Source organism: Agelaius phoeniceus, chromosome 1 (genome assembly GCF_051311805.1).
Source record: "Agelaius phoeniceus isolate bAgePho1 chromosome 1, bAgePho1.hap1, whole genome shotgun sequence".
Lineage (NCBI taxonomy): Eukaryota > Metazoa > Chordata > Aves > Passeriformes > Icteridae > Agelaius > Agelaius phoeniceus.
The window spans coordinates 8580029-8606955 of record NC_135265.1 but is presented as its reverse complement, the minus strand read 5'-3'; the positions used below and the strand labels follow the sequence as shown (position 1 = coordinate 8606955).

Here is a 26927-nt window from a genome sequence, read left to right as displayed (position 1 = left end):
CTGATTTTATACTTCAAATTTCCTCTAAAGTCCTGAGCAGAAAATGAATTTTCATTCTTTGTCTGCAAATCAATGAAGAAAGAACGATTTCCTCTTATTGTTTACTCCTTAATTTCTAGATTATAAATCATCCAGAGTTTCCAGCTCCAAATTTTGAAGTTTTACAAAGCGTCTGCCTTCCTAGGATCTGGCCAGGAAAGAGTTCTCTTCAATGAAAAAGAAACTTTTCTATTATTCAATTAAAGCTGGAGTAATGAAAACACCTTTTTTTTTTAAGTTGCAGGAGTTCTGTTCAGGGGAAAGTATAAAAAGCATCTTTCAAATTTCAAGTACTGAAAGATTGTGAGCAGTGCCAAAACAAGTTAATTTTAAATACTGTGTCTATATAAATAAAGGTCAAAAGATTGAGGTAAAAGGATTTGATTTACATGGTGAATGTTTTTCAAACCTCTGCTCTGGAAGAATCTGTAGTTTGACCTAAAACTAGACTAACAAAAAGAAGTGATGCCATTCAATGGCCATGACTTTTAGAACCAATCCACTGATACCTATCAAGGCTGTTTTTCATCAGCCTCTCACTATACAGATCTATATATAGTCAGTGTTGTGTTTTGAGCAACTTAGAATTCTGTCAAATATGAGATCACAAATTCTAAAAGCAGAATTCTATGAAGGACTGCTTGAATTTAGCAAGCTGGAGCCTCTGTCATAATCATTATGACAGTTTTATGATGAAGATGAAGTTTATTTGCCACCAACATTAGCAGGACAAATTTATTTATAACAAATGCTTTAAAATGTACTGATAAAAATGCCTATTGATACTGTCAGAGCTGCTTGCAATTTGACAGATCAAATCTTATTTTCATTCTTAAACCCCATGAAGGAATGGTATCACCAACTTGCATTCTGTAGTGAGCAAATTGATTAATCCCCCTCTATAGAAATCTCAACTCTTGATTACACCTATCAGACGTTAAGCAGCATTATTCTAGAGTGACAACACTTGACAAATTCCCAAACCATTTTTCTCAGCCTTTGTGGCCCTGCTAGCTTGTATTAACCCTGATGAAAAATTAATTTTCCTTATCTTCTGCTAAACCCCAAAATCCAAATCCGCCAAACTGGCAACTCTTTCTGTAAAGGTATTATGAAAACCTCTAAAAGATTAATTGCATGTCTTCAGGTGACATTAAATTAATTTCTGTACTCGTGACAGACATTTGATACTCCGTACTGAGAGGACAGATAACATTGTCAGGATACACAGAAGGACAGTGGTGCAGTGTCCCAGGGCAGCCTCTTATGAATTCTCCTTTCGATAAGGCCATACTTCACTGTCATTGGCACTGTTAGTGATCTTGCAGCCCACAGACCTCACTGCACAGGTTTCTATTAACCACCACAATGCTGGCTCTATCCATGTAATCTTTGTAAAGCTAATTCAAAATCGTCCAATAGCAAAGGGATGTGCATGCTGGATAAGGGAATAAATAAACTCTGGCTGATTTGTGTAAAAATAACACAGAGAAGCAAAATGTTGTCAGCTTTTCTGAGATGCTTTACAACTCAAATTCTCTGTAGCACGATGAAGACTTAAATCTTGTAGGGAAATCTCAGTCCAAAACTGTGCTGTGATTGATTTCTTGTAAGAAAGGAGAAACCCTTCATCTGTTACCAGTTTAAGTCAATATTTCTAGAAATTAGTACCTTTAAAGTATCACAGTAGTTGGGGGAGGAAAACATCCTTTTGATTATTAAATTCATCTTTACTTTCAGGAGAAGAGAAATTACTATTCCTGAGCTATATAGGTTTACATAGGTAAACTTGTATTTTACTGATACTGCAACTGACTGCAGTGAAACAGACATGTACAAAGACAGCTGTGATCCTCACATAAGAAAAAGAAATGTAAGGCAAAAACCACACAGAACAACAGTGACTTTCATCTAATATATACAAGTATTTTTTCACTATAATTATCAGGAACACATCTTAGAAGCAACCCCTAATAATGAGCTATTTCTCTTTGACTGGTGCTCCAAATACTTTACCACTTTGATACAGCTGGCTGACAGACCGGGGACCTGGGAATAGGAAGCCTAATCACTTGCCAAATATCCCACAACCGAGTGACATGACCAAGCACTGGTTCTGAACACTTGAAGATCTGTTTTCAATCTGTCAAATGCCAATGAGAAACACCTGGAGACCTTTTTTTTTTTTTTGTTCCCAGGCATTCTAGGACCTTTAAAAGGCTCTTTTTTTATTTTTTTTTTTTTTTAAGAATAGCAGTAGTTAAGAAAACTGCTCTCCCACCAGGCTAGAAAATGCCACTCTATCAATAGACAACTCATCATTAACAACTGGTTTAAGACATTAATGGGCTAGTTTTGACTGAAAGTACACACAGCAATAAGCTACATCAGACTACAAAAGTGATGAAAGAGCCAAATCATTCCCAGTTCACACCAGAATAAAAAGACACTTCTGATGCTGGTCAGTGATTCAGTTATTTTTCCCAGCCTAAAATTTTTGTATAGGTTGAACTTAACCCAAGAAAGAGCACCCAGACTAAGCAATAAATAAATAAAATGCAGAAATAGTTCCCTTCCTGTGATAAAAGGACACTGCTACACTGCTTCAGTGAGCCATGATGTGATGAGCATCTTCTGTGCCTAATGGTGTATGAAAAGCCAGAACAGGAAGAAGAAAACATCTTGCAGAAAAAGCAGGTAATTCTATTTAATCCCATGTACTAACACAATTCTTAACTGAAGTAGTTCCTCATCCACCTGAAAGGAGAACTAATGCATGGAGAAGGACTGGCCCAAGAGAGTCCCAGCCATACCCATGCTGCATGAAGTTTCACTGGGAGTGACAAAAGCACAGGTGAATCATGCTGAATCAGTGTTGAATCACAACTATATGGTTTTTAGTTAAAGCACCCACCTGCTCATTATGAAAAAATAATAAAAACTGTATGTCAAACCTACAGCAAAATCAAAGTTCTGAATGGACATGCCTAACACTCTCAGAAATGCTTTCATTTTTATGTGTCATTTGCAAGATCTATAACGTAGATAAACAATGTTTTAACAAAGTTTCCTGGTTTGTCTTTCAGCTGCCAGTCTGAGAGGTTTTTGTACGGAGAATTTTAGCAAAGGCTGGACATGCAGAGAAAGACCAAGAGAAAAAGCTCCTGCTGGAAAATATCAGTGATACAAATCTTGTGATGGCCCAAAGCTCCAAGAGGAGCACTTCCCAGCTATGGCACAGAAAGCCAGTACTGGGTATCAGAAACCTGCACAACTAAAACTTCCCTTCTTGTGCCGTGTCTGGCCTCTCTAGTTCGTGTTCCTTGAAGCTTAAAACTACTGGCAAGTCAAATCGCTCTTGTGTCCTGCCTGAAGCTCCTGGTAAGTGTTAATAAAGACAACCCCCACTCCTTCCCACCCCAAACACTTCTGACTCAAGAGCCAAACTTCTGCCCCAAAGGCCTATTCCAAGTGGTCCAACTTCTCAACGGAGGGATGTGACTTCTCAAAATATTCAACTCTACAACTCTGCAAGCTTGCCTCCCAAGTAAAGAGACTGCATTTTCATATGAAACCTGACTTGCTCTTTGTAATGCACTTTAGTGGTGTCACAGCACAGTTTATCAGGAAACTGGGCTTCAAGACACTCTGTAACACCAAGATCTCTGTAACACAGACACAAATTCTGCACTGTAACATTTACCATGGCAAAGAAACTCTCCTTTGAGACTTAACAAGAGTGACAAGCAACAAAAGCTCTGCTTTCTGGGTGTTCAGGAGCAAGCTGCACTCTTCTTCAACATATAATTTAAAAGTCTCCTGAGGAAAAGGAGAAACCTTTTCTGCAGTCTACAATAGAAAATACTTTACTGCACTTTAGATCCATGTTATCCATAGCAAAGTCAGATTCAATTTAGGTAAGTATCTCTTCCCCCTTTCACACATTTTATGAGAAGCCCATAAAATGTATTACCTGTGTGTGGTTTGGCTGTCACCTTAATTCTCACTTTCTAAGTAGGCCCACACATGTCCCTTTATTTCCTTTTCCCGGTAATAAAATATGTCCTAAAGAGTAGAGCACAGCCCATCCCCTGACCCCAATGCATGAAATCAGAGACTCTGTCTCTACAGGGACCATCCTCACTGGATGTCTGGGAGGACACAGCTCATTTTCAAATGTTCCTGCCATGGGCAGGGACACCTTTCACTAGACCAAATTGCTCAAAGCCCTGTCCAATCTGGCCTTCAACACTTCTAGGATGGGGGATCCAAGCTTCTCTGGGCACCCTGTTCCAGTTCCTCACCACGCTCACAGGAAAAAATTTCTTCCTAATATCCAATATAAATCAACCCTTCTTCAGTGTGAAGTCATTGCCCTTGTCCTGTCACTCCATGCCCTTGTAACAAGTCCCTCTTCAGGTCTCTTGCAGCCCCTTTAGGAAGGTTCTGTAAGGTCTCCTTGGAGCCTTCTCTTCTCCAGGCAGAACAGCTCCAACTTTCTCAGCCTGTCTTCAGAGGGGAGGTGCTCCAGTCCCTTTACCAACTTTGTGGCCTCCTCTAGACACATTTCAACAGTTTCATACAACCAAGAAATTATTGTCCACTTGTGAAACATTTCCAGAGTGAAATCCTGCAGGTTATGGCAGGCAGAGTCCTTCTTCAACAGCACTGACATTAATGCTGCTTCAGAGCTCATTTTGCCATGGAACCTGGGCACTCAGAATGGCTCCTGCAGCTCCCCCAGCCCACTCCTAGCTGGGCTCTATCCATGACTCCTTCAAACTCTGGGATACAAATGAACATCAAAGTCACTCTCCTGTTTCTTAAAAAGTTATAGGACCATACAGGGGAAGAGTTCCTTTGTCAAGGGTTGGGGAAAGGGCTTCATGAACTTCCCACACAAATGCCACAATTCTTGTGTTTGCAATTCCTGACATATTTAGATGAAAGGCGCTAAAGAGCTTTCAAGTCAAATATTTTTAATTAAACTTGAACACATACATGCAAGTAGAAACAAGTACAAACATTAAGCAAAGTTGGTTGATAAGGTTACATTATCAAACAACAATCATCTCAAGCAGTATTTTTTTCCATATTTAGAACTCCATATTCATCTCACACTTCCCAGTTGTTTGAAATTCGACCGAAGTTGTCTATCTTCCATTTCCATCTTGTTTTTGCAATCCAAGGACATTTTTTTGTGACAGGCTTTTCAAACAGAGGAACTTGCCAGCTCTTTTTTCCAAGCTTTTCATACGAAGCATTTCCAGTTTTCAGGAATTAGGATCACTTACAAGATACTGCTTGTAATGCAACAGGGAACACCAAGATTTTAATGTATTTTTATCTATGTATTTAGGAAAAAACTCTCATTGTGCAGCCTTCCACAGAGACAAAGATTGGTGTGTTCTTGGTGCAGCATAAGAACCAGCATTTTCAGGTCTTTGGGACAGACACACAGCTCTCTGAGCATGGCAGGACATTTTCTGGCTAAGAGAGAAATCATCCAACAACAACATAAGATGACAATAACACAGAGATTTTATGATATTGTAATTTACCACAGAACCTCCAACTAAATAGAAAACATGTTCAGCATATGTTTCATATACTTTTAGATATCTAATGTTATAGATGGTACAAACCTGTTCTTCCAGGACTAAAACAACTCTGAATATATTGACTCAAGGAATTCAATTACATTTAGTACTAGAACTCTTAACAGACAGATTGATGACAGAGAGCCCAAAGAGCACCACAAACAGCAAGGTGTTAAAAAACATGACTCATCAAGAAAGAATGAAAGATATTAGAGCTCAGAAACAGTAAAGATATCCTGAAAAGGAGAGAGAAATTCTTCCCCATCTCTCTTCAGGTATAATACAAATAGTCAGAAATTCAAACTTATAGCAAGAAAATGTGATTTGGTCACTAAGAAAATTGTCCTAAATATACACATTTGATACTGGAATAGATGACCTGGGAAATCTGCAATAATGAGATCTCAGAAAAACATTGGACAAATCTGTCAGGAATACTACAGAGTTCATCCCCTCCTTTCAAGACAAATTACTTCAACAGTCTTTTCACCCTTATTTTCTATAATTTTATTATCACATTTTCAAGTGATTTATTAGGGTGTTTCTTTCCTACACTCTCATTGACTTTATACTTACAAGTAAGTTTAGAATTGACTTCAGGCTCCTCAGGAAGCCCAGCAAGTCTCAGATGCTTTAATAGTAAAATTTACAAGTATGAATACTCAGTGAATAGACTGAGCTCTTGTATCTAAAAAGGACAGCTGTGAGGAAATGCCACAAAAACAAAGCACACTGGATACAGTGAAAGATATCTATGCCTCCTTGGAAGAAATAAAGTCAAGAACAAAACCAAAAACAAAGCAACAACAACAACAACAACAAAACCCTCAAAAATCCCCAAAACCCACTCCCCTTCCCCCCCAAAAAACCCAATCCAAACGCAATCCAGCAACAACAAAAAATCCAAGTCCATGTGCTAAACACTGCCTATTTTTCCAGGAACATAACATTTGAAGGAGTAATTAAAATGGAAAACTATTCACTTTACTGCCATTCCCATATAAATTATATGTATATTAGAAAGGGATGGGCAAAGTATTGGAGGGAAGGTGAAGGGTGGGATTTATTTAAAAAATAAAAAAGCATCAACAGACAAAATCATTACTGACAGTATCTAACATGTCACCTTGATACACAGACTTAGTCTGACATACTGGAAATGCTGAATCATTTTCTACTTTCATTTTCCTGAAGAACAGAAATTGTAAACTAGGGCATCTTATGTATCAGGAAAGCTGAACCAGTTAAAATATTCTTGGAATTTACAGGGTAATTCTTAAAATTCCAAAAGTAAAATCTTCTCACAAAAGAATACTGTGGAAACAGATAAAAGATCATTTTGTTTTTTGAGGACCCAAGGGATATTTCTACCTGCAGGTCAGAGATCTTCAGTAGCAGTGCTGTGGCCAGCAACACAAACAGACAAAAGCTCAGCCTGGTAAAGACTGCCCTCAGGAAAAGAAGCCATTCTCTTCTCAGTTCTCACCAACACACCAAACTGCTTAAATATTACACAAAAAACAGCAGCAGCAGCACCAAACCACTGAATCCTGGTTCTACAGATGATCCTACTGAATTAATAACAAGGATTCTGGTTCTAAATTCAGGTTCTGATTCAGGTTCTGGTTTAGGCCAGCTTGGTCTAGAGAGAGTGAGTTAGAACAGCTCTGGGCTGGAGCAGCTCCTTCAGCTGAGAGCTCCCCTGTGGTGCTGTGCAAACAGGACAGACTTGCCAGGTCTTTACTTGAACCCAGGAAGCCCCAAAAGGGAACCTGCATTCTGTCTGATCATGAGCCATCTCACCTGTACAAATGTGTTCAGAACAGCTCTGCACAAAAGAGCCCAGGGAAGGAGAAGAGTACAAGGAATTCCACAGAGAGCAAGACCAGGGATGCTTAGCTGCAGGACAGAGCCAGTGCATACAGATGAGGTACCAGCAACCCTTTGGCCAAAGGCAAGGAATAAGAGGAAGCACTATTAAATGCTAAAGAGAATGGCCAGGGAAAATGAGATTTGGCTTTTGCTTTGTATTTAGTGCTCAGGCAAAAGTTGTGAAAACAAATTAAACATGTGGCAGGACTAAAGCAGTGAAAACCAAGTATGATCTCCAATTGTGGTAGTATATGGACCCTAAGCACCTTTTAACTCTTCTTTTAAATCCTGTCAAAAACGGACTAGATGATTGCCCTGCTGCTCAATTTGTTTTTCCTTGTGTGGTCAAAGAAATAAAGTCACAAATTCAGTTTGTCATTAACTGATTAAAAATTAATCAATTATATTGATCAGTGTTAACAGCTAATTGCACTGCTTGCTTTCATTCTCCCACAGCTGGAAGGAAACTTAAGAAGTCCATGGCAACATGAAAACAGTGACAAAGGCTACATGCAAAGAACCTGCTTCACCCTTGCTGAAACCTCAGTATCTGAAAGTTAAGGACAGCGTAAATCTGCTTCTGTACACAATTAAAGAGGAGTTACACATGCATTTAATTAAGCTAATTGCTCTTGCTTACCATGACACTTATCTGAAACAAATCATTAATGGTCTTCTGAAATACAGCACGTGATAAAACCAATTTCATTGTGAATGCTGCTGTGGGCACTGATAACTATTTGTTAGGAGGAGCTGTATACAGTTGTGACTGGCATTGTTTTGTTTCATCACATAATAAAAGAAGTTGTGCATGACTGCTTTATTCAATTATGCATGAATCACAAACCTGTCATACCTCTTGCAGGCCACTGGGATTCCTGCAGACATACTTATATATAAATATTTTTAGCTCAACAGAATTAATTTCTTTCAGTTTCCTGTACTTTATTCTTCTGTACTTAAGTTACCATGTCTGAGGAATTAGAACTGACAACAACCTGACATGCAGGATGTCTGTGTAGTCAATAATGCCCTGTATGTTAATATTTGGAAAGACCATACAGTCATAGTGCAATTCACAACTCTGAGTGCAATTAAGTTTTATGACCTGTAGAAAAACATTCACAAGAAGTAGTTAAGACTGGCTTTTCAACTTCCTCCCCATTTCTACAGAGTAAAGCCTAGCCTCCAAGGCCTTGTTCAGTCCCTGTTACACAGTTTTGTTTTCACTATAAAATTATCCAAATAATTTAAAAGCATTCTTCCAGAAAAACACCTCCAATGTGCTGCTACTTCACATCATTCTTTCCTCCTCAGCATAAACCCAAGGACAGACTTCAAACACTGACAACATGATCTCCATGTCCCCTCATCTTAGTTTCTTTAGAGCCCTAACAAATTAACTTGTCTTTTCATTAAGACAGAAGAAATTTGGTCGAGAGACTTTCTCACCAAAACCCCAGATTTTAAACAGGCACACTGTCCTCAAGACCATCATTGTGAGTCCTCCACACCAGTGCTCAAGGGACACACTGCAGATAAAAGACCCCTCATCAAGAGATAAGGAAATCTCATTTAGATGCAGAAGTGAAATGGTAACGTTTTAAACCCAGCTTGTAACAGAAAACAACCCCCTCCAACACACTGCTTAGATTAGTTTCATAACATGCTTCCTAAGAAAATAAAAACCATCTTCCACTGAGTAGAAACCACACTAAGACAACAACTGCACACAACTAAACCAGGTGGCCTCACTTACCAAATAAGCAGGTCCTTTTTAACCAAACCTTAGTTAAATAATTAATAATTAAGTCACCTAAATTCTTTTCTCTGAGCAATTATCAACCTTAAGCAAAAGGAGCTCAACTGAGCAGTCTTTGAGATTTCAGACTCCAAGTTACAACTTAAAAGAAAGGAGTATTTCAATATGATTTCATTGGTAACTGCCTGGCAGTAAAGCATTACAGGAAACACTAATTGCTTAATAACTGCTAATAAATTACAGTTCTGGAAATGTAATATATAGACTATTAGGTATGCTAAACCTGTCACCTCCCTCACTAGCTCAGGCCCATCTTTTATTCTGGGATTCCACAGAGTCAACCACACAGAAACAAACCACGAGGAGACACAGAGATGAGATGAGCCTTGTACACTTACCCCTCCTGACAACTTAATCACCCTGACTTTGCTGCCTCCATGGGGCCCATCACTAGCACTGTTTGTCCGCTGCATCACTGTCCTTTTCACCCCCGGCTTCTGCTCCTGGGGCCGGCCGGGGACCGCGGCCGCGCGCGCCGCCTGCGCCGTGGGCAGCGCTGCCGCCGCGGCCGCTTTGCTCGGTAACACTTTCTGGGCTGCCTGAGGCTGACTCGCAGGGATCGTTCTAGTTTGCCTCAGCTGCTTCACCGGCTTCATCTGCTGTCCTTGGTAGGGGCCGTCCCCTGCGCCCTGGGGGAAGTCTGTGGGTTTGGGGTGGATGTTTGCCACTACGGCGTCTTGTTTTCTAACCAGGAGTCTGCTTTTCACGTTGTGCCGGGTCTGCAGGCCGGAGTGGGGGATGTAGGGGCTGCCGTTGGTGGGGAACTCGGAGGAGTCCTCCTCGTGCTGCATGTAGGGCTGCTGGGAGCAAGGCTGCTGCTGCTGCTGCTGCTGGGCAAGTCTCTCCAGCAGCTCTCTCTTCCTGGCCCCAGCCTGCTGCTGCCGTCTCAGCTCCTTCTGCTTCAGGATCTCCTCTCTCAGGCGCTTCTGCTCTTCTATCTTCAAACGGTACAAGCGAGTTTCTTCATCCTCGTCTGGGTACTACAAGGGAAAAACCACATGAATTTACAGAATTCTAAACAGATGCCCAGCTTGGTCAAAACAACATGAAATTGGTTCAGATGTAGAGCTTTTTACATTTTACCTGATACACTCCACTAATAGCCTTGATTGGGTATCTGCTGCTAGGGTTTATTTGCTATTCATTACAGACAAACAGCTCAAATGGTTTAGGACTTAGATATACTACTTCCTAGACAGAAAAGCTTTAATACCACTTGAGAAATCTGATCAGAATACTAAAAAAAAAAAATAATAAAAAAGTTTGACAAATTGGAATTAATTTAAAAGTTTCCAAAACCAATTAAACTATTAATATAATTCAAGATATCAAAATATGTTTCAAATAGGAGGTAACAATACAGAGGCAACCCACTGTCACACAGGTTTTATCTTGCTCTTTTCTGACAAAGTAACAAAAGGTAGGGTGGTAAATGACCTGAAAGGCCCTGATTAGAACTATTGATTTTTCTCACAGAATTTTAAGCCTGATCTCAAACTCATTTGTCACACAATAATTGGTTATAATGAACAGCACAAGTCAATCTCTCTGACCTTGAACTCATGCACTCTCTTCAGAATCAAAATGTTGCCAAATGCAGTGTTGGAATATTAATGGTATATAGAGAATGCCTTTAATATTCCAGCCCTGGGCCTCTCTGAAAGTACTATACACCATCAAATAACCTTCCTAAAGATTCTTCCACTCTGACAGAAGGGGTTCTTATGAAAAGCTGTATAAAAATGGACAAGAGTCTAGGAAATGCAGATTCTCATCATCCTAGAAAAGAAATCAAATGGCTCTTGCAATAAAATCACATATATTTTTCAAAATTAGGAAGCATACTATTTTATTATTTCTCTCTTTTTAACCATTTGAAATATTAAGTTAGACTTATAGAGAATGCTTACAAATGGTAATGAGCACAACATTCTACTCAAGATATATCAACCACTCCTAACAACAGCCTCTCCAAGAAATGATACTTTGCATTAATGCAGAATAAGTGGTAAATTAATGCAGAATGAGTATTAAAGTATTTCTCAAAAACTGTGAATCTGTGACAAACCCTTATGTATCTTGCAGCAACTGGGTGCAAACTGTTTTTGACACAACTGCCATTTTTTGAATGTATGTGACCCAAATGTGTGAATTGAAGGTTTGGGGTTTTTTAAGAGCTTTTAATCCTAGTGCACCCTAGAATCCTTCCCAACCCAAGAAAAAACCCAGCAGAATAGATTCAGCCATAATGTTGGTTCATGGATGTGAAAGCCCAGCAGAGTCAGACTTGCACTCACAGCACCCAGATGCACAAATCCTGAATGTTTGTTTCCTTCAGCTATAGCTGCTTCTTCCCTGAGCAAGTATTGACAGGGATTATTCTCAGTCACTAAAACCAGCTCATTGTCTCAAATTAGAAGTCCAATTACAAGCATCTAATTAGCAGTCTAATTAGAAGCCAAAACATTGGCTAAGTAAGACTAACCAAATTGCATTTTTAAAATTTGCATTTATTTTTTAAGTATGGGTTATAGTTCAGGGATGAGATCGAACAGTTCTTTGCATGAGAATGCTACATCCACCCCAAAGTTCTTATCTTTATCTATACTTTGTAGAACATGATGGTGGTGATTAATAATCACTGTGACAACTAAATTAAAGCTCTGTGATGATAGATGCTACAGAAATGTACTTCTAGAGGAGGAAACACAGATATTTCATCTTGTATTGACTACTGGAGATGCTGGATTGTAGCAAAAAATAAGAATTAGAATTTATCCTTAAATTTACCAAAAAAAAATAGAATTTACCCTTATGAAATACAGGGAAAGATTAAGACCCTTAAGAATAGTTTGCAAAGGATGAGAAAACATGTAAGCTCCACCTAGGAGCAGGATATGCTGTTATGCAGATCCTGATGTAATTATTCAAATTTTCAGTCATTTTCAGAGACACTAAATATCACAATTACTACAATTGTTCAGAGGGAAAACTTGTTTCACTTAATGAATTAGTTTATTCACCTGCTTCGGTTTAGATTGTAACAATTTACAATTTATCTAAACAAGCCTGATGGATGCCATGAGCTAATACCAAGTTTACTTTTGGAGGCAGTCCTGTAATTTTTTTCTCTTATGTTCAATTGGAACATTGCAGCATGAGTCTTCAGGAGACCACCACTTCTATCAGTGCCCTTTATTATGAGGAATTTGCCTGCTTATTTTATTACCTAACGAGTTCTGAAGGCCTTGGGAGACAGAGACCACGATGTGGCAGGCTCAGAACACCAACTCAAAGGTTGCACATAGCACAGAGATGGGTGCTTTGCAGCACACTCAAATGAGCCCTGCCAGCAGACAAGGAATGAACATCCCAAGGGACTCTGACTAATACATCCCTGCTACAGCCCTTGGACAGACACACTGATTCCAACTATGCCAAAATTAAACACAGAAAGATGACTGACATAAACTAGACATAAACTCTAATACCAACACACATGCAGTTCAAAGAATGCTTAGTAGAATATTCAAGCAATTTGATCTCAAATATAATCTGAAACGTTCCTTTCTGGAACTAAGGAAATTAGTAATGATCCTAGGAAGTCAATCCCTTCTTAAAAGTTAAAATCAAGCATTAAGAGCCCTGAGGTTATATGACAACTGCAGATCAGTCTGTTAACAGGCTAGAGGTAGACCTAAATCCTTCCAAAGCAAGGTACTACTACTACTACTAGTGTTAAATTCTAAACAAAATATCCCCACAGCTGGAGGAAGAGAATATAAAGACTCTGTGATGATTAACAAAATACCTCCATAAGAAGTCAGCTTTAACTCAATTTAGTTGCACAATGGCCCAACAGTACAGACTGAGAAGGACAGCAGACTCCTTATCAGGATGAAAACAGGGGCAGTTAAATCCCCTTCTCCTCAGCTCTAAGAGCACCTTGTACACACCACCCTAGAGAGTGGGGGTATATATGTGATGTATAGTACACATAAATGACCTAGAGTATGTAATAAGGACATTCAGCATATGGAACAGGCAAGACAGGGTCAAAATGAACACAGGACACAATGCCTACTGCTAATGACTTCCATCCCATTAGTTCAGTAAGCCCAGGATAGATTTCTCCAACAAGCAACAGCACTGCCAAGGAAAAAAAAAAGAAAAAGGCAAGGCAAGCAAGCATTTTGCCTACAGAATCAACTGGAAGAAAGTACACATCCTTCAAAGTTCAAACCACTCTAATTTTCCCATTCTGTGTCTGGAAGCAACATTATCTGTAGGTAAAAAAGCAGAAAAACATGGAGCAGCCTTTTCTCTAGACAAATTATTAAGCTTCACATGTTTTGGGTAGAAAACTCCCCAACATGAAGAAATGGTACACTGCACATGTATATGGCTCCTCCTTTTACAGGAGGCTGCAGAGTACAAAAGGCCAGACAGGCACTTGGTTTTGTGGGGATGGTTTTTTTCTGCCAGGTTTTGAGGTTTTTTTCTTTTCCTTTTTTTTCCTTTTTTTAAGTGGAAATTCTCATCCATTTTTGAAGAGCTTTAACACAATGCATTTCACTGAGGTTTGAAGGAAGACTGAGCCTCAGCTGCAGGTTTTTCTTCTCCCTTATGATCCAAGGCAGTTTTGATGGGAAGCACCAAAAGAAAACATTACAGGCTGCTCTCCTGAATCTAGCTGAAGAGCACCAGCAAGAAAGAGGGAAGCAGCAGTCCCACATCCTTCTTCTGGGGATTCTAGAATGGCACTGTTGACTTAGGAAAAGACAGCAAGAACACACTCTAAATCAAAGGATTAAACTTTCTTCTGAAATTTAAAGTCCTAGTACCAGTAGCTTGCTTTTCATGTGTGAATTAAAAAGAAATAAACCCATACTTTTTCAGAAGTCTGCAGGATTAATTGCCAATTAATAGAACTAAATGCTGAGTCATAAGAACCAGACACTATTAATGTTCTGGGTGGCTCCCAAGGAACAAAAAAGGAATCATGCAACCAGGATCACTTATGTGTCTCAGTAAAATGGGTGCAAGAACAGAGCATTCAAAATGGTTTGATCTGTGGCATAAACACAAACCTATTTTAAAGCAGGCTTGTCTTTATTTTTTTAAGCTGTAACATTAAAAACATAAGAAGCAAGAATAATTTGTCTAAAAATTCATACCAATTGTTTGCAAAAGGCACAGCCAGATCCAAATTGCATCATTTGGCTGCTTGTGTTCAAACCCACAAAATATCTGAATTAAAGGGTACCTACATATACACACTGTACATTTCACATTGCTGATAACATCAGCTCCTGAACCCAAGGAAGGTATGAGACACCCCACAAAGCAGAGATGTTGCACATCTTGGACAAACAGGGAGAGAGTGAAGAACAAGGTTACAAGTTACTCCAAGAAGCACACTGCCCTCTTGTTCATTTCCAACTGGAAACAAAAACTGTGATGAGACTCTTACAAGCACAAGGCAGGATGCACCATTACAAAAATCTGGAAGAGAAGTTATTTAAACTGGAGAAAATTCTAAAATTTTTCAGGTAGTGAATAACCAAAAATATTAAAATATTCAGGTACATTTGATCTAGTAATTTAGTGCAGTAACTCTCTTCCATATTGCAAGCCTTGTCAGAAAAGACAGCAATGTAAAATCCAACAAAATTCTCAATTCACTGGATTTGGAAGAATGGAATACAAAGGTTTTCTTTCAGTACATCAAGGACATTATCCCCAGTGTAAGTACTAACATCAATACACTGATGACTACACAGTGCTCTACTAATTTCCCTCCTGCTCTGAGCTCCAATATCCATTTCTCCTAAAGACACATCACCTTTCTCCATTCTCCCTCCTCTTTAAACTCAAAAATGCTTAATACTGCCTTAATTCCTCTAATCCTAAGCTGACTTCCACAGCAGCAGAATTAGGCCCACATCATCCAGACTTTCCTATTTCAATGACAAAATGATGTTTCAGACTAAGGATATACAATTTAAATCCTGGGGAGTAAAAGCTATTCTCAACAGGCATTTAAGGTCAGTATTTTGCAGCCTCACAGGAACAGGAATACAAGCATTCCATTTAATATACAGTTTTTAATCTCCTATTCACTCACATTGCAAACCTTTCAAATATCTATATTTAGGGTGAGCAAAACCTCTAACAGCCAATATTGCTATTTTTTTGGTGCTTCCTGAATGATAGGTCACTCATAAATACAGTCACTGACTCTTTAGGAAGAAAGATGCAAAGAAAAGTCTTAATTTTCCAGTTGAAGACACTTGCAAAATAACCTGCCCAATTCAGTTATGTGCCATATAGCTAGAAAAGGTGACAGAACTTAACTCTTTCTCATCATCATCAAAAGCAAAAGAATAGGATGAAGGCAGCTAATTACAAGAAAAAAACACAAAAAAGACTGCAAAACATTACAATCTGCTTAAGAAGAGATATGTAATAACCTACATTACAAAAAACAGTGAAGGAAATGATTAAATGCTTGTAAATGAACATTTTTAGTGCAGCATTCCCATCTGTAAGAGTGACAATAAGCAGCAGCAGACCAAGAGCACTGCAGTGGCCCAGCAGAAATGGGACAAAGCTACTACAGTGTTTGCAGCACCAGGCTCTGTTCCAGGTGTGCTTTGGAAGGACAAGGTTCTCCTAATGCCTGCCAAATATAACTACAAGGGCTTTACTAGGAGACTTCATTTGTTCCAAGACAACCCTGGCTTTTTATCCTGCTTTGCAAAAACTTGCATAAAACAGGTATCAGAATTTTATCAATGACAGTTTTGACAGAGAAATAAAAAGAAAGTTTTATTTGTAATACACCAAGAATTCACACAGGTAAGATTAGTTGGTTTGATAACCAACTAGAGTATGTTTAAAATGTAAAATGGAGACAACAAGATGACTGCTTTGGGGTTTGTTTGATTGTTTAGTTTTCTCTTTAATTAAAAGAAATTTTAAAAATTCTTATCTTTTTCTAAATACTGCCAGAGATACTTTGGAGCCAATGCCCTAACTTTCATTTGAATATTTTACAGAATAACTTCAAGATGTTTTAGATGGGGAGGCCTGTGGCTGATTTTTCAAGACTTACCTTAGTAATGGCCTGAAAGACAAGGCTTCTCTACAAAGCACTGCATTTTGCATTTTCTGTGACTGAGATTATTCCAAGAGACTGAATTGAGGGGAAAGAGATTACTTAAATATTTTTTCAAAAAAAGGTGAAAATTAAAAGCTAAAAAAGGATTTTTTTTTCATTTCCATTGAAAAGCAAGTGCACAGGAGGTCAAACACTGATAGCTTTAGGTTTCTTTTGTGCCTCATTTATGGAAATTAGTTATGACCATCCCTAATTCAAGAACAAGATGAAAAGCTAATCATGAGCAGCTTAAAGGAAGACAGCATTATCACAATTAAAGCTTTCAATGGCTGTTGAAGAAAACCTGTTCCTTGAGACAAGATTCATGGTTAACTATAACTATGAAGATTTACAGTTCTTCACAGAATAGCCTGACAAAGCACACAGGGTGCATTTAGCCATCATGCTCAGGATATAATGAGCACCATCAGTCCAACCCTACCCACTCTCTCCAAGTAGCAGAGCTCAAGGAGAGTCTTCTCCAGCTTCCAGGAGATCTGTGCAGGGAAATGGTCATCTGTTCACATGACACGATCCAGTGGAGCTGAAAACACTGGCATCTGACTTTTTCAATTGTGCAGAATACCAGCAGAGCAAACAGCATCACTTTCTCCAAAATGGAAAACTTAAAAGCATCTCCTCTTTTTCCTTACATGAAAAGGTTTCAAAAAAAAAGAGATTTTCTTTCTCAAGAGCAAGAAGCTCCATGGACATCACAGCTATGATCTCCTGCATGAATGCTCAAGGCCAAGTAGAGACTGAACAGCCTAAAGGAAAACAGCATGAGGAAGACAGCTCTCCAAATAGCCTTCTTATTTTGCCTTTGAGCCATACAACACCATACAAAACGACAGAGAAGAGGCTTTCAGACTTAGAAGAATGCGATCACCTGAAAATAAATTATAATTCCCAAATATAAAAATGGGCAAAATGAGTATTTTAGAGACTTGTATCACTAATCACCTTTACTCAAAATCTGCCTTTTCCGAGTTGGAATGAGAACTCCTCCCACAAAACAAATTCACCACAGCCTTGCCAACTTTCCAGACCTTCTATGTCAATGGAGACTATTTCTGCTGTTACAGTAAAAAATAAAAATGCAATTCAGAAGGGAGGCCTCTAGTGGCACCTAAAATATTTGGTGGATAATACATTATTATCCACCAAATATTTTAGGTGCTTTCAATTCATAAATCAGACTAAAAAAGTATTTTAAAGGTGGGAGCTTTGTTTCTCGTTGTTTGGTTTTTGATCTTTTGTGTAGGAGTGTCGGGGTTAGGATGGTCGGGACGGATGGAGATGAGAGATTTCTGAAGCCAGGTTGTGGAATTTGGAGTTTATTGCAAAGTGTGTGGGTGCAGGGACCCTGCTTGGAGCTGCCAGCCACAGCTCAGAGCAGGCTTAAGAGAAGAGAGTGGTAAAGAGGATGAGAGAGAGAGGGAGTAAAAGAGGGTAAGAGTGTAAGAGAGTGAGGTTCTCTTTACAATACAATAAATCTTCTTCTGTGTTGAATATTTTAATTCTCACTAACTAATTTAGTACAATATACAAATCTTATAGCATTAACATACAGCTTATAAGAATCATTACATTTACTATACTGTGTTACATTTTAAACTTTAAAAACTACTTTTTGGACTCCTTTTGCTAAGCTAGTAGGGTCTGCTCTGACCCTTGGACCTGCCTGCAAGCAGAGGGTGTTGTTTCATCAAAAGGGGATCACCTTCAGCCAGCTTCACCATTGTTTTCCAGTTGTTCAGTAATTGAGGTATCTCAAAGCTTGCTTTCATGTCAATCTCACTTATAGTTTCTATATTCTCAAAATCTTTTGCCAGGCAACCATATTTATAAGGTTTTCCTGTTTCATCTTCCCCAACACTTTTGTTTAAGCAAAACAAAAAATCCCTTACCTCCGGTTCACATTTTCCTTCTGATTTTGCCTGGCCCACTGGGGTGATTGCTTTAGCTTTCATCTCAGGCCTTCCCTGGGAGTTGGCAGTAGCAGTGGCAGGCTTGGTGGCAGGCAGGGAGCTGGGGATGGGTTTGACCTGGGCAGCGGGGGCAGAGCTGCGGCGGGTGCTGCCCATGTCCAGGGCGTGGGCCGGGGCGATGGGCAGCTCGCGCAGGTTGCTGTTCCTGGGAGCCGCCGGCTGCAGCTGCTGGCTGGAACGCTTGACGATATTCTGGGATGGGGTGCTCTGAAAAGAACAAAGGAAAAGAGCTGCTGACTTCCACCACTAACCAGGCTGAAGCGATTCCGGTTTCACATTTTCCAGATTTAGTTCAGTTTGGGAAAATAAGCTTTGTGAAAAGGCACAATATTTTAATGTCAGGGAAAAAAAATACAGAAATGAGAATATTTTAATAACCTTTCCTAATCAAAGCAATTATGTTAAACTAACGTTATATTGTCTTGAGCACTGCTCCAGGCTGTTGTCCTACCCAACCTACCAAGCAGCAAAATATGCTGCATTGGAGGAAACTCACAAGACAGGAGAGGCATTATCTGAACCAGAAAACTGATCAGCAGTGGTACAGGGAGGCCTTCAAATCAAAAGAGTGTCACAGAAGTGGGCTCCCACACAATCACAGACTAGCAGCAGTTGAAAAGCCTTATAAAGCAAACTTCTCCTTCACCACCCCTCCATTGGTAGTTCTTGGACGACTGCAACATCTCTTACTGGACCCAAATCAAAAAGAACACTGACGACCAGAGGAGAAAAGAAAGATACACAAGGTATTTTCCAATGTAGATTATAAAACAATCAAAGCAGAAAAATGAGCAAGAAATGGTAAAATTAGGGGAAAGAGCAGAAGGGAATAAATAGAACTGAAAACCCATGCTGGTAAGTTTTGAAACCTGTGCTTACATGCCTGCTACTCATGCAGGACACTGCTGTTTGTGGTACTTACATGCCTTGGCTTCATTGGACCCTGTCGTGGCTGACACTGCATCCTGTTGTTATTTGGCTGCTGCTGTGTGGCTTGAATGTGAGGCCTGAACTGTGGCTGGTTCATGGGCATCAAGGGCTGTGGAGGCCCTTGGAGATGGTGATGCTGCTGCTGCTGCTGGTGATGGTGCTGCTGTTGCTGCTGGTGATGCTGCTGATGAGGCTGAGGTTGTGGCTGAGGCTGTAATGGAGGATGCATGGGACCCTTTACATGAAAAAAAAATATTTTAGTTTCAAGGTAATAAACTCCAGAAAAGCAGCTCCAGCCTCCTAAGTCCTCAGAACTATAAGCAGCTAATGAAGCAGGTTACACCAGGAAAGAACAGACCAACCAGAGAGGTGTAAGGTCTACTCTTAAAACCTGTGTAAGGCAACAGGTGAAGTAAAAAGAAAAATACGAATTCAAGGGTTGCTGTCCTCTACCCCGTTTTCTAAGGGGGTTTACCCCGGCCCCCTGCACATCCCCGAAGCGCTGCCCCGCTTCCAGCGGCCGCAGCCCCACGGCCCCGCTCCGCGGCCGGCAGAGGGCGCTGCCGCCCCGCGCTGCCCCGGGCCGGCACCGAGCGAGACCGGACACGGCAGCGGCGGAAGATCCAATAGATCCATCACTCCCCAGGCACTGCAGCGATGGCACTGCAGGGCCATCCCCCTCGGAACTGCAACGCTTCGGCTCCATCGCTCCCCCAGCGCTGTACCTGCATGCTGGGCTGCGTGTGCGGGGCCAGGAAGGGCTGTCCCGGCGCCTGCAGGAACTGCTGCCGCGGGGGGATGAAGGGCCGCGGGGTGGCGGAGCCCGGCTGGTTGAAGTGCAGGATCCCCACGGGGCCCTGGGGCTGCATGCCGGGCCGCACCGGGCGCTCCCGGGGATACACCGGCTGCTGGCCCTGCTGGGTAAAGGCGGGCCCGGGCGGGCTGAAGGGCATCGGGCTCTGCGTAGGAACGGGATGGGCGCTGTTCAGCAGCGGGGGAGGCGGAGGCGGCGGGGGGCTGCGCTGCTCAAACAAGGGGTGACCCGGGAACCTCGGATCTGCGGGAATGAGAGAATTGATTCAATTACAACCTTCCTGGGACACAAACGCATTTCGGAAACATAAAGCTCTAGTCTGAAAGAAATTCGGAAAGAAATCTGCACAATGCAAAACTCTATGGGATGTTTTAATTATAAAAGCTACCCTCAAGGTTATGTTTCTCTTGTTCCTGTCATTTGTGTATAAAAGGAATTGATCCTTGAAAAACTGGCACAACTGGTACTCTGATGCAATCAGCAATACCTTTTAGAAATTCTCCTTTAATAAAATCAATGAAGGATTCCACTGATTACAGTTTAAACCACAGAAGAACTCATAAAGCATTGACACCATTTGCTGACTTGGTATTTAGCACATTTTAACATACTGTACATGTGTAAAAATATTGTGTGTATATATATATACACACACACATTACTTATATGCGGTATAAATATAACTTACCCTCTCTTTCGTTTGCTAGGCTGTATCATTCTAACCTTAACAAATTTCTTACACTATACACACAATCCAGGCAGTTTAAAGATTTACAAGAAACCCAAGTTTATGGAAAGTACTTGTTTTCCAAATTATAACAAAGTGCAACAACTTCATTGCAACAATCACATAGATATTAATTATTTTTGTGTCTATATAAATATCTGGATTCATGGCAGTTACAGGTGAAGACATTAAAAAAGTAAAAATCCACATCAAAAGAAGTAAAAATATACTAGAGAACCAGAATTTCTGGCAATCAAATGGGATCTTTCAGCCTTCATGTTCTTCTGAACACTTCATGTTGTGGGGTATGCAGTCACAGTGCAGTCACTTTACAACAGGTGGGTATTAACTGTAAATGGGATTGAAAATGCTCACCTGCTAAGAAGAAAGGATCTCTGTCCTGAGGAGGTGGAGGAGGGAGTGGTGGAGGTGGTGGGGGCGGCCCTCTCCACTGGTCCTGGATTGGCAGCCTCGGGGCTTGGGAGAAGTTGGTAGGAACTGGTCCAGGTGTATGCTGCTGGAAGTCTGGAGGGCCCTAATTTAATAAGACAGAATTAAAATTAAGGCTACCATCCAGAAATTTATGTATTGTCTGCTATAACTTTTTTTTTCTCAAAAATACAATTGCTGTATGAATTATCTCCTATCACCTGTACAAATTGACAGCCCTTACTGTGTCATTCCTTCACAATGGAAGATACATTAAACCCAAGTACAGTATCTTGAAATGAATTCACAATGTTTTAATAATCACTAGCACCACAGGAATGCCATTTCTTCTCAAGCTTATTTCTGAAATCCATGCAATTATTGACCTTCTTTCCCATTAATCCAAAAAAATCTGAATGTCTACTTTAGAAGACATTCCTGACATTTATCTTCATAAACCATACTATTCTTCATCATCAATTTAGCACAATGTAAGCTACAGGAGGGAGCAGCTTTACTTAAAAAAAAAGCAGGGGGGAAGGACAATTTATGACACCCAGAAAATTAAAGAAATCATCTTTCTAAAAGAATTAAGAGGAGAGTAACATTTCAGGCTATTCACAGTTTAGCATCTGAAGCATTTTAAGAAAGAAAATTTTGTACTCTTTCTTCCAGTAAGGCATTGGATTTTTTTCTTTTTTTCATGCCTTTGTATATTGCAGGAAGCAGTATGTTAATACAAAACCAGAATTCTGCAGAAGACACGTTTAATTGCGTAATTCACACTAAATTTTTTTTTATCAAAAGTTGACAAAATACATTGGTAACTTCCAATATACAGAGTAAGCTTTGCTTCACATAAATTATATTCTTAACCATTTCCTTATTATGTGAGTAAATCAAGTAAGTAATGAAAATAATCTGTGAACATCCTTGCTTTCTATAAAGATTCTGAAATCAGTGATGGGATCTCTTCTGTTTACATGTGATGCTCACCTTGAGGCTTAAAACTTGCACTGCTGAAGACAAGGTTTTCAAAACAGATTCCAGACCAAAAGCTCCCTGCTAGACTGAAGTATTGTCATCAGGAAAGGACCAAACAACTAAGCTGCAGTAGCTTATCTTTTATCTCTTGAGTTGACCCCACCAAGGGTATGCACAATCTCACCCTAGCATATTTGCACTGCACAAAGACTGGAATTTTAGGATAAGAATTTCTCACACAGCAACAATGGCCCTGGAGCATACTCACTATCAAAGCAGCACAAGACAGAGCTGCTTATACAGCCCTCTACCAGCACAATACACCTGGGATTGGCAAGGCCCAAATAAGTAGATGAGCAGCACCAAGGATCAGATCCATTATTAAATCTGTGGCCTTCCTGAAACACCTGAATGGGGATGTGTGAGATACTAAAACCTCTTATTTGGGACCAAGACTGTGACTACTTATGTCATTATACAGCCATCAACTGTAAATACATTATCATTCCTAGAGATTAAAGGGTCTATATCCCCTTGCTTCCAGTCAGCCAGTCTCCTGTGGGTACTTCATTTAGTGAAAAGACATTATATTACACTCAAGCATGACAGTCCTCATAACATACACACTGTTTGTAGGAGGAGCTCTACACTTCTGCAAGTGAACAGTCACAACACACAATATTCCTGCCACCTTGGAACTGACTACTCTGCCTTTGAATTTCACAGGCTGTCTGCAAACAACAGCAGTTGGAGCAAGATGGAGCTGTTTGGGATGGAAAAAAAGTGACATTTATTTGTTCCATAAAAACCTTTTCAGGTTTAGCTGAACAAGGATGTTGAACTGCTTTGCCCTTCCCTCGTGTTGAGCAGGACAGCACTGGCTGCCTGCCAAACGATCAGCTGAACACAAACCTTGAGGATCCTGACCCTTCACTCCCAAACCACACCTCCAGCATCACTGCACATAGGAGCTGCCAGAGCTGCTTTCAAAATAAGGTTACATGCATACCCTCAGCTCAGAAGCTTTGGTGACAAAAGCCTATTTCTTCAAGCATTGCTCTTACAGCAATCCCAGGGAATACACACACAGCCCCTCCACATGCTGCACATCCTTGAGGGAGGCACCCAGCAGACCCACTCCTTTTTAGCTATTTATATTTTAGCTATTTAGTTATTAGTTTACCAGTGGATAATGCCTAAGGCCATTGCAACAGGAGCATGGGAGAACCCAGTTCAACAGGGCACTTGCACACAAGATGGTTTTAACCTTGCATCTGATTTACAGCACGTACCCACATGCTCATCTTTCATCTCGGGACAGAGCATGGTCTTGACAACCAATTTTCCCCATTTTCAAAGAGCTTGACTCAGAAGCTCTCAAATTCCTCCTAGTTTTCCCTAGACATATCCCTACACATATCTTAGTCATTTGTAAAATAGCCAGCAAAAAACAAATGATGTGGAAACTTACTGAAACCTGGGCTAATAAATCTTAAGTGTCACGTATCTGCCACCCGAGCTGAAGAACTGGCAGCAGCAATGATCTGTCTGGGCTTGGTTCCAAGCACCAAATGGCAGGGCAGTGATCATGGTCTCCTCTACCTGCTTCTTCCAAACTCCATGTATTCTGCCCTGGTTGAGGTAACAGATCCTTATCAGTCTCTCCTCTCACTCCCCAGAGTTCAGTTTTAGTGCTAGGCTGAAAGGCAACAGGCTTAGGCTACGAACTAAGCAGCCATCTCTGCTTCTCAACCACATTTGTTACCTGGTCTCAAGCATCTTCCTCAATATCAATTCCTTGCCCAATTTGCCTTTTTGTTCTCCTGGTCCTGCTCACTCCTTCAGATCCATTCTCTCATCCCCATCATGTCTTTCACTCTGGCCACTGGTTCCTAATCCCAGCATGGAACCAGATCCCAGCTTCCAGACTCCAAGCTGGTGGTCTTGGGTTGTGGCAGCTGGTCAGGAGCTCCTACTTGTCCCCCTCAGCCCCTGATTTCCTTGTCTGTACACTTACACCAGGCCATCTCCTCTCTTTTTCCTGCCAGGGAAGCAGCAGGCACAGGCTGAAAAAAATCCAGTATGTTTATTTTAAATAAACAATTCTTTGTACCAGCCTTCCCTCTCCTGCCAACCTGTACCCTCATTATTATGCCCAGATTTGTCTCCTCCTAAGGCAGCCCTGAATTGCAAATGCATGGAAAGTCCTGTTGAATTTCACACAGCCCTTATGTACTGAAACATCCTCAGTGCAGCCAAACTCAGTTTTCTTCCTTGGAAAATGAGCAATAATAAAACATTTCTAAATAACTCACCTAGGCACAGAAGTATTTTTCCACCATTTCAGTTTTAGAATGAAAGTATATTTGGAAAATTTCAACCAAAAGGATTCAAAATGAGGCCAGCAACCAGCACAACATATTGGTTTAGGCCACTAAAGTCTGTTAGTATTGCACATACTGAGAGCAGCTTTATATTTCTCATCATAAAGAAACAAACCTTTATGAAATAAGCTTTAGGTAAGTTTTAGAACTGAGTAATACAAGGTCATTTTAAGTCTGAGGAAGCCCACACTTAAAAAAACCAAAAAAAACCCCAAAAAAACAAAACCAAAAACCCCACAAACCAATAACCATCAAGACATTTTACTATTAAAAGTACTAGCAATGCTGATTTCAAGCTCCCTGTGATCTTCTGTACCAAAGGTGTCTAGCCATCTTAAGAATCAAAACATTTAGTGTTCTCTAAAAATCTGCCTTGATTTAACACAAAATAACAAGTATCTAACTGTTATCCAAAAGCTGGTGTCAGAAAATCCCAACAAATTAAGAATTTTTTCCTCTAGTTAGCAGTATATGTCATGTAAGTACATACCACAACACAAGTTTGGGTCAAAATAACTCTTAAAACAGTCCAAGAAAGCACAAGAAGGAAATATCTGAAGTTTGGAACTCTTCCTATTGGCCTCTCTTTTTTCTATCCCTAGCAGTGAAGAACTCTGGGGTTTTTTCCACTTTTTAAGATTCCAGATTCACTAACAAATATCTACTTATTTGATTGCTGAGCAGATTTTGTGTCTGACATTTTGAAAAACTACTAAATTATGACTGATCACATTTCTTGGCTGATAACCAAAGGCCAATCATGCAAAATTAATTGCAAAGACATTTGTTATTTGCTGAAAAGCAAATTACTAATGTTTGCTTCTTAAAAAAAAAAAAAAATTAGGTTGATTCTTTCCCTTCTTACAGTCATGATAAACTGACCTCCACTTCTTTCCTAAATCAGCTTTGCTTCTATATCCCTAAAGATAAAAACTTCTGCCCTAAATAACAGTATAAACAGGGAGGGGAAAGCTTCTATTTTCCTATCTTACATTGCTGAGATTTTTCTTCAGAAAAAGCTCCCAGGATAATTCCAATAAGAATTCAGTTGTGCAACTGATTCATATCACACACTCCATGTGAAAACTCTAACATTCAACTACTTCCAGACACACAATACTCTTTTTAAAAAAGAAAATACATAAATTATGATGGGTATTTTCCTAAATTATGTCGTCTTTGTCTATTATTCTCAAATGACATTACTTTCTTTTCCAATTCAATAGAAATACAACAGTACTACCATTTCAACTTTTACTTATGTCAAATTCTAATTGTCCTAAAACCAGTACAAAGTAATATAACAGCTCTCCCTCCATTGCTTAAAGCTTTTGAGGGTGGGCTTATTTTCTTGGTGGATTTTTTTTTTTTTTGTGTTTAGCAGTAGTTAAACTACAATTTTAGTAGTGGATTATTTTACCATTAATGTTAAACTCTCCATTCAGCAAGTATTTGTTGCTAATAACCCCCAAGTGCCCTCTGGTATTTGGTGGAAAAGACCACTCAGAGTTATTTAACTTCAAAAATTAATGAAGAGCAGGTGCAAAAGCCAGGTTTCATAATGGTCTATTTTTGATAAAAGAAGCATACTGTAACATAGATGCATAATAAATCTTTATATGCACAGTAGTTACTCCCATTTTTCATGGTTTTGCTATCCGGACAGTTTCAAATTACACCCAACTATTCAGTACACACATCAGCCGGAGTCCCTGCAAAAAACATTTTAACTATTACTTCACCATTATTAAATCTTTCAGGAAACTTCCTTACTCAGTGTTCAGAACACTTATTTTTAAGCTAACAGGTTCCAACTTAAAAAAGGAAAATTGCAAATTCATATGATCAGCCCTGGCTCCAAGGTTCTACATCTCAGTCCAACACTGGGGCCAACTCTAACACTGAAGGAAAGGACAAAAATTTATGTGAGATCCCACAAGACTGGTTCACATTCATACAGAAATGGTTACCATGACACCTACCAAACGTCCCTAAGACTGACCCAGCATACAACAGTATCTTTTCCTGTTCTGAACTCCATAATTTAATTTATCCTCATGCAATTTTATTCCGAAAATTCAAGAAGAAAAAAAGGTGGTGCATAAGAATAAAGACTTGATGTCTAGAAGGAATTTACACTGGAAATAGGATTCTGTGTAGATTTCTTAAGAGA

At 39.9% G+C, this 26927-nt stretch overlaps 1 protein-coding gene across 5 annotated transcripts in view; it reads right to left on the bottom strand.

Moving 5' to 3' along the window:
- RBM33 (RNA binding motif protein 33) overlaps positions 1–26927 on the bottom strand; it is a 103385-nt gene that overhangs the window by 23702 nt on the left and 52756 nt on the right. For 4 of the 5 annotated variants that reach the window (XM_054647310.2, XM_054647317.2, XM_054647333.2 and 1 more), the window contains exons 11-15: positions 21333–21492; positions 20142–20473; positions 19409–19651; positions 18406–18693; positions 9672–10313 (exon numbers count right to left, since the gene is read on the bottom strand). In XM_054647310.2, the coding sequence (XP_054503285.2) occupies positions 9672–10313; positions 18406–18693; positions 19409–19651; positions 20142–20473; positions 21333–21492 (1665 nt within the window). Of the gene's footprint in view, positions 1–5001; positions 5530–9671; positions 10314–18405; positions 18694–19408; positions 19652–20141; positions 20474–21332; positions 21493–26927 lie in introns of those variants that run through there. The other variant, XM_054647343.2, reaches the window with a different exon arrangement.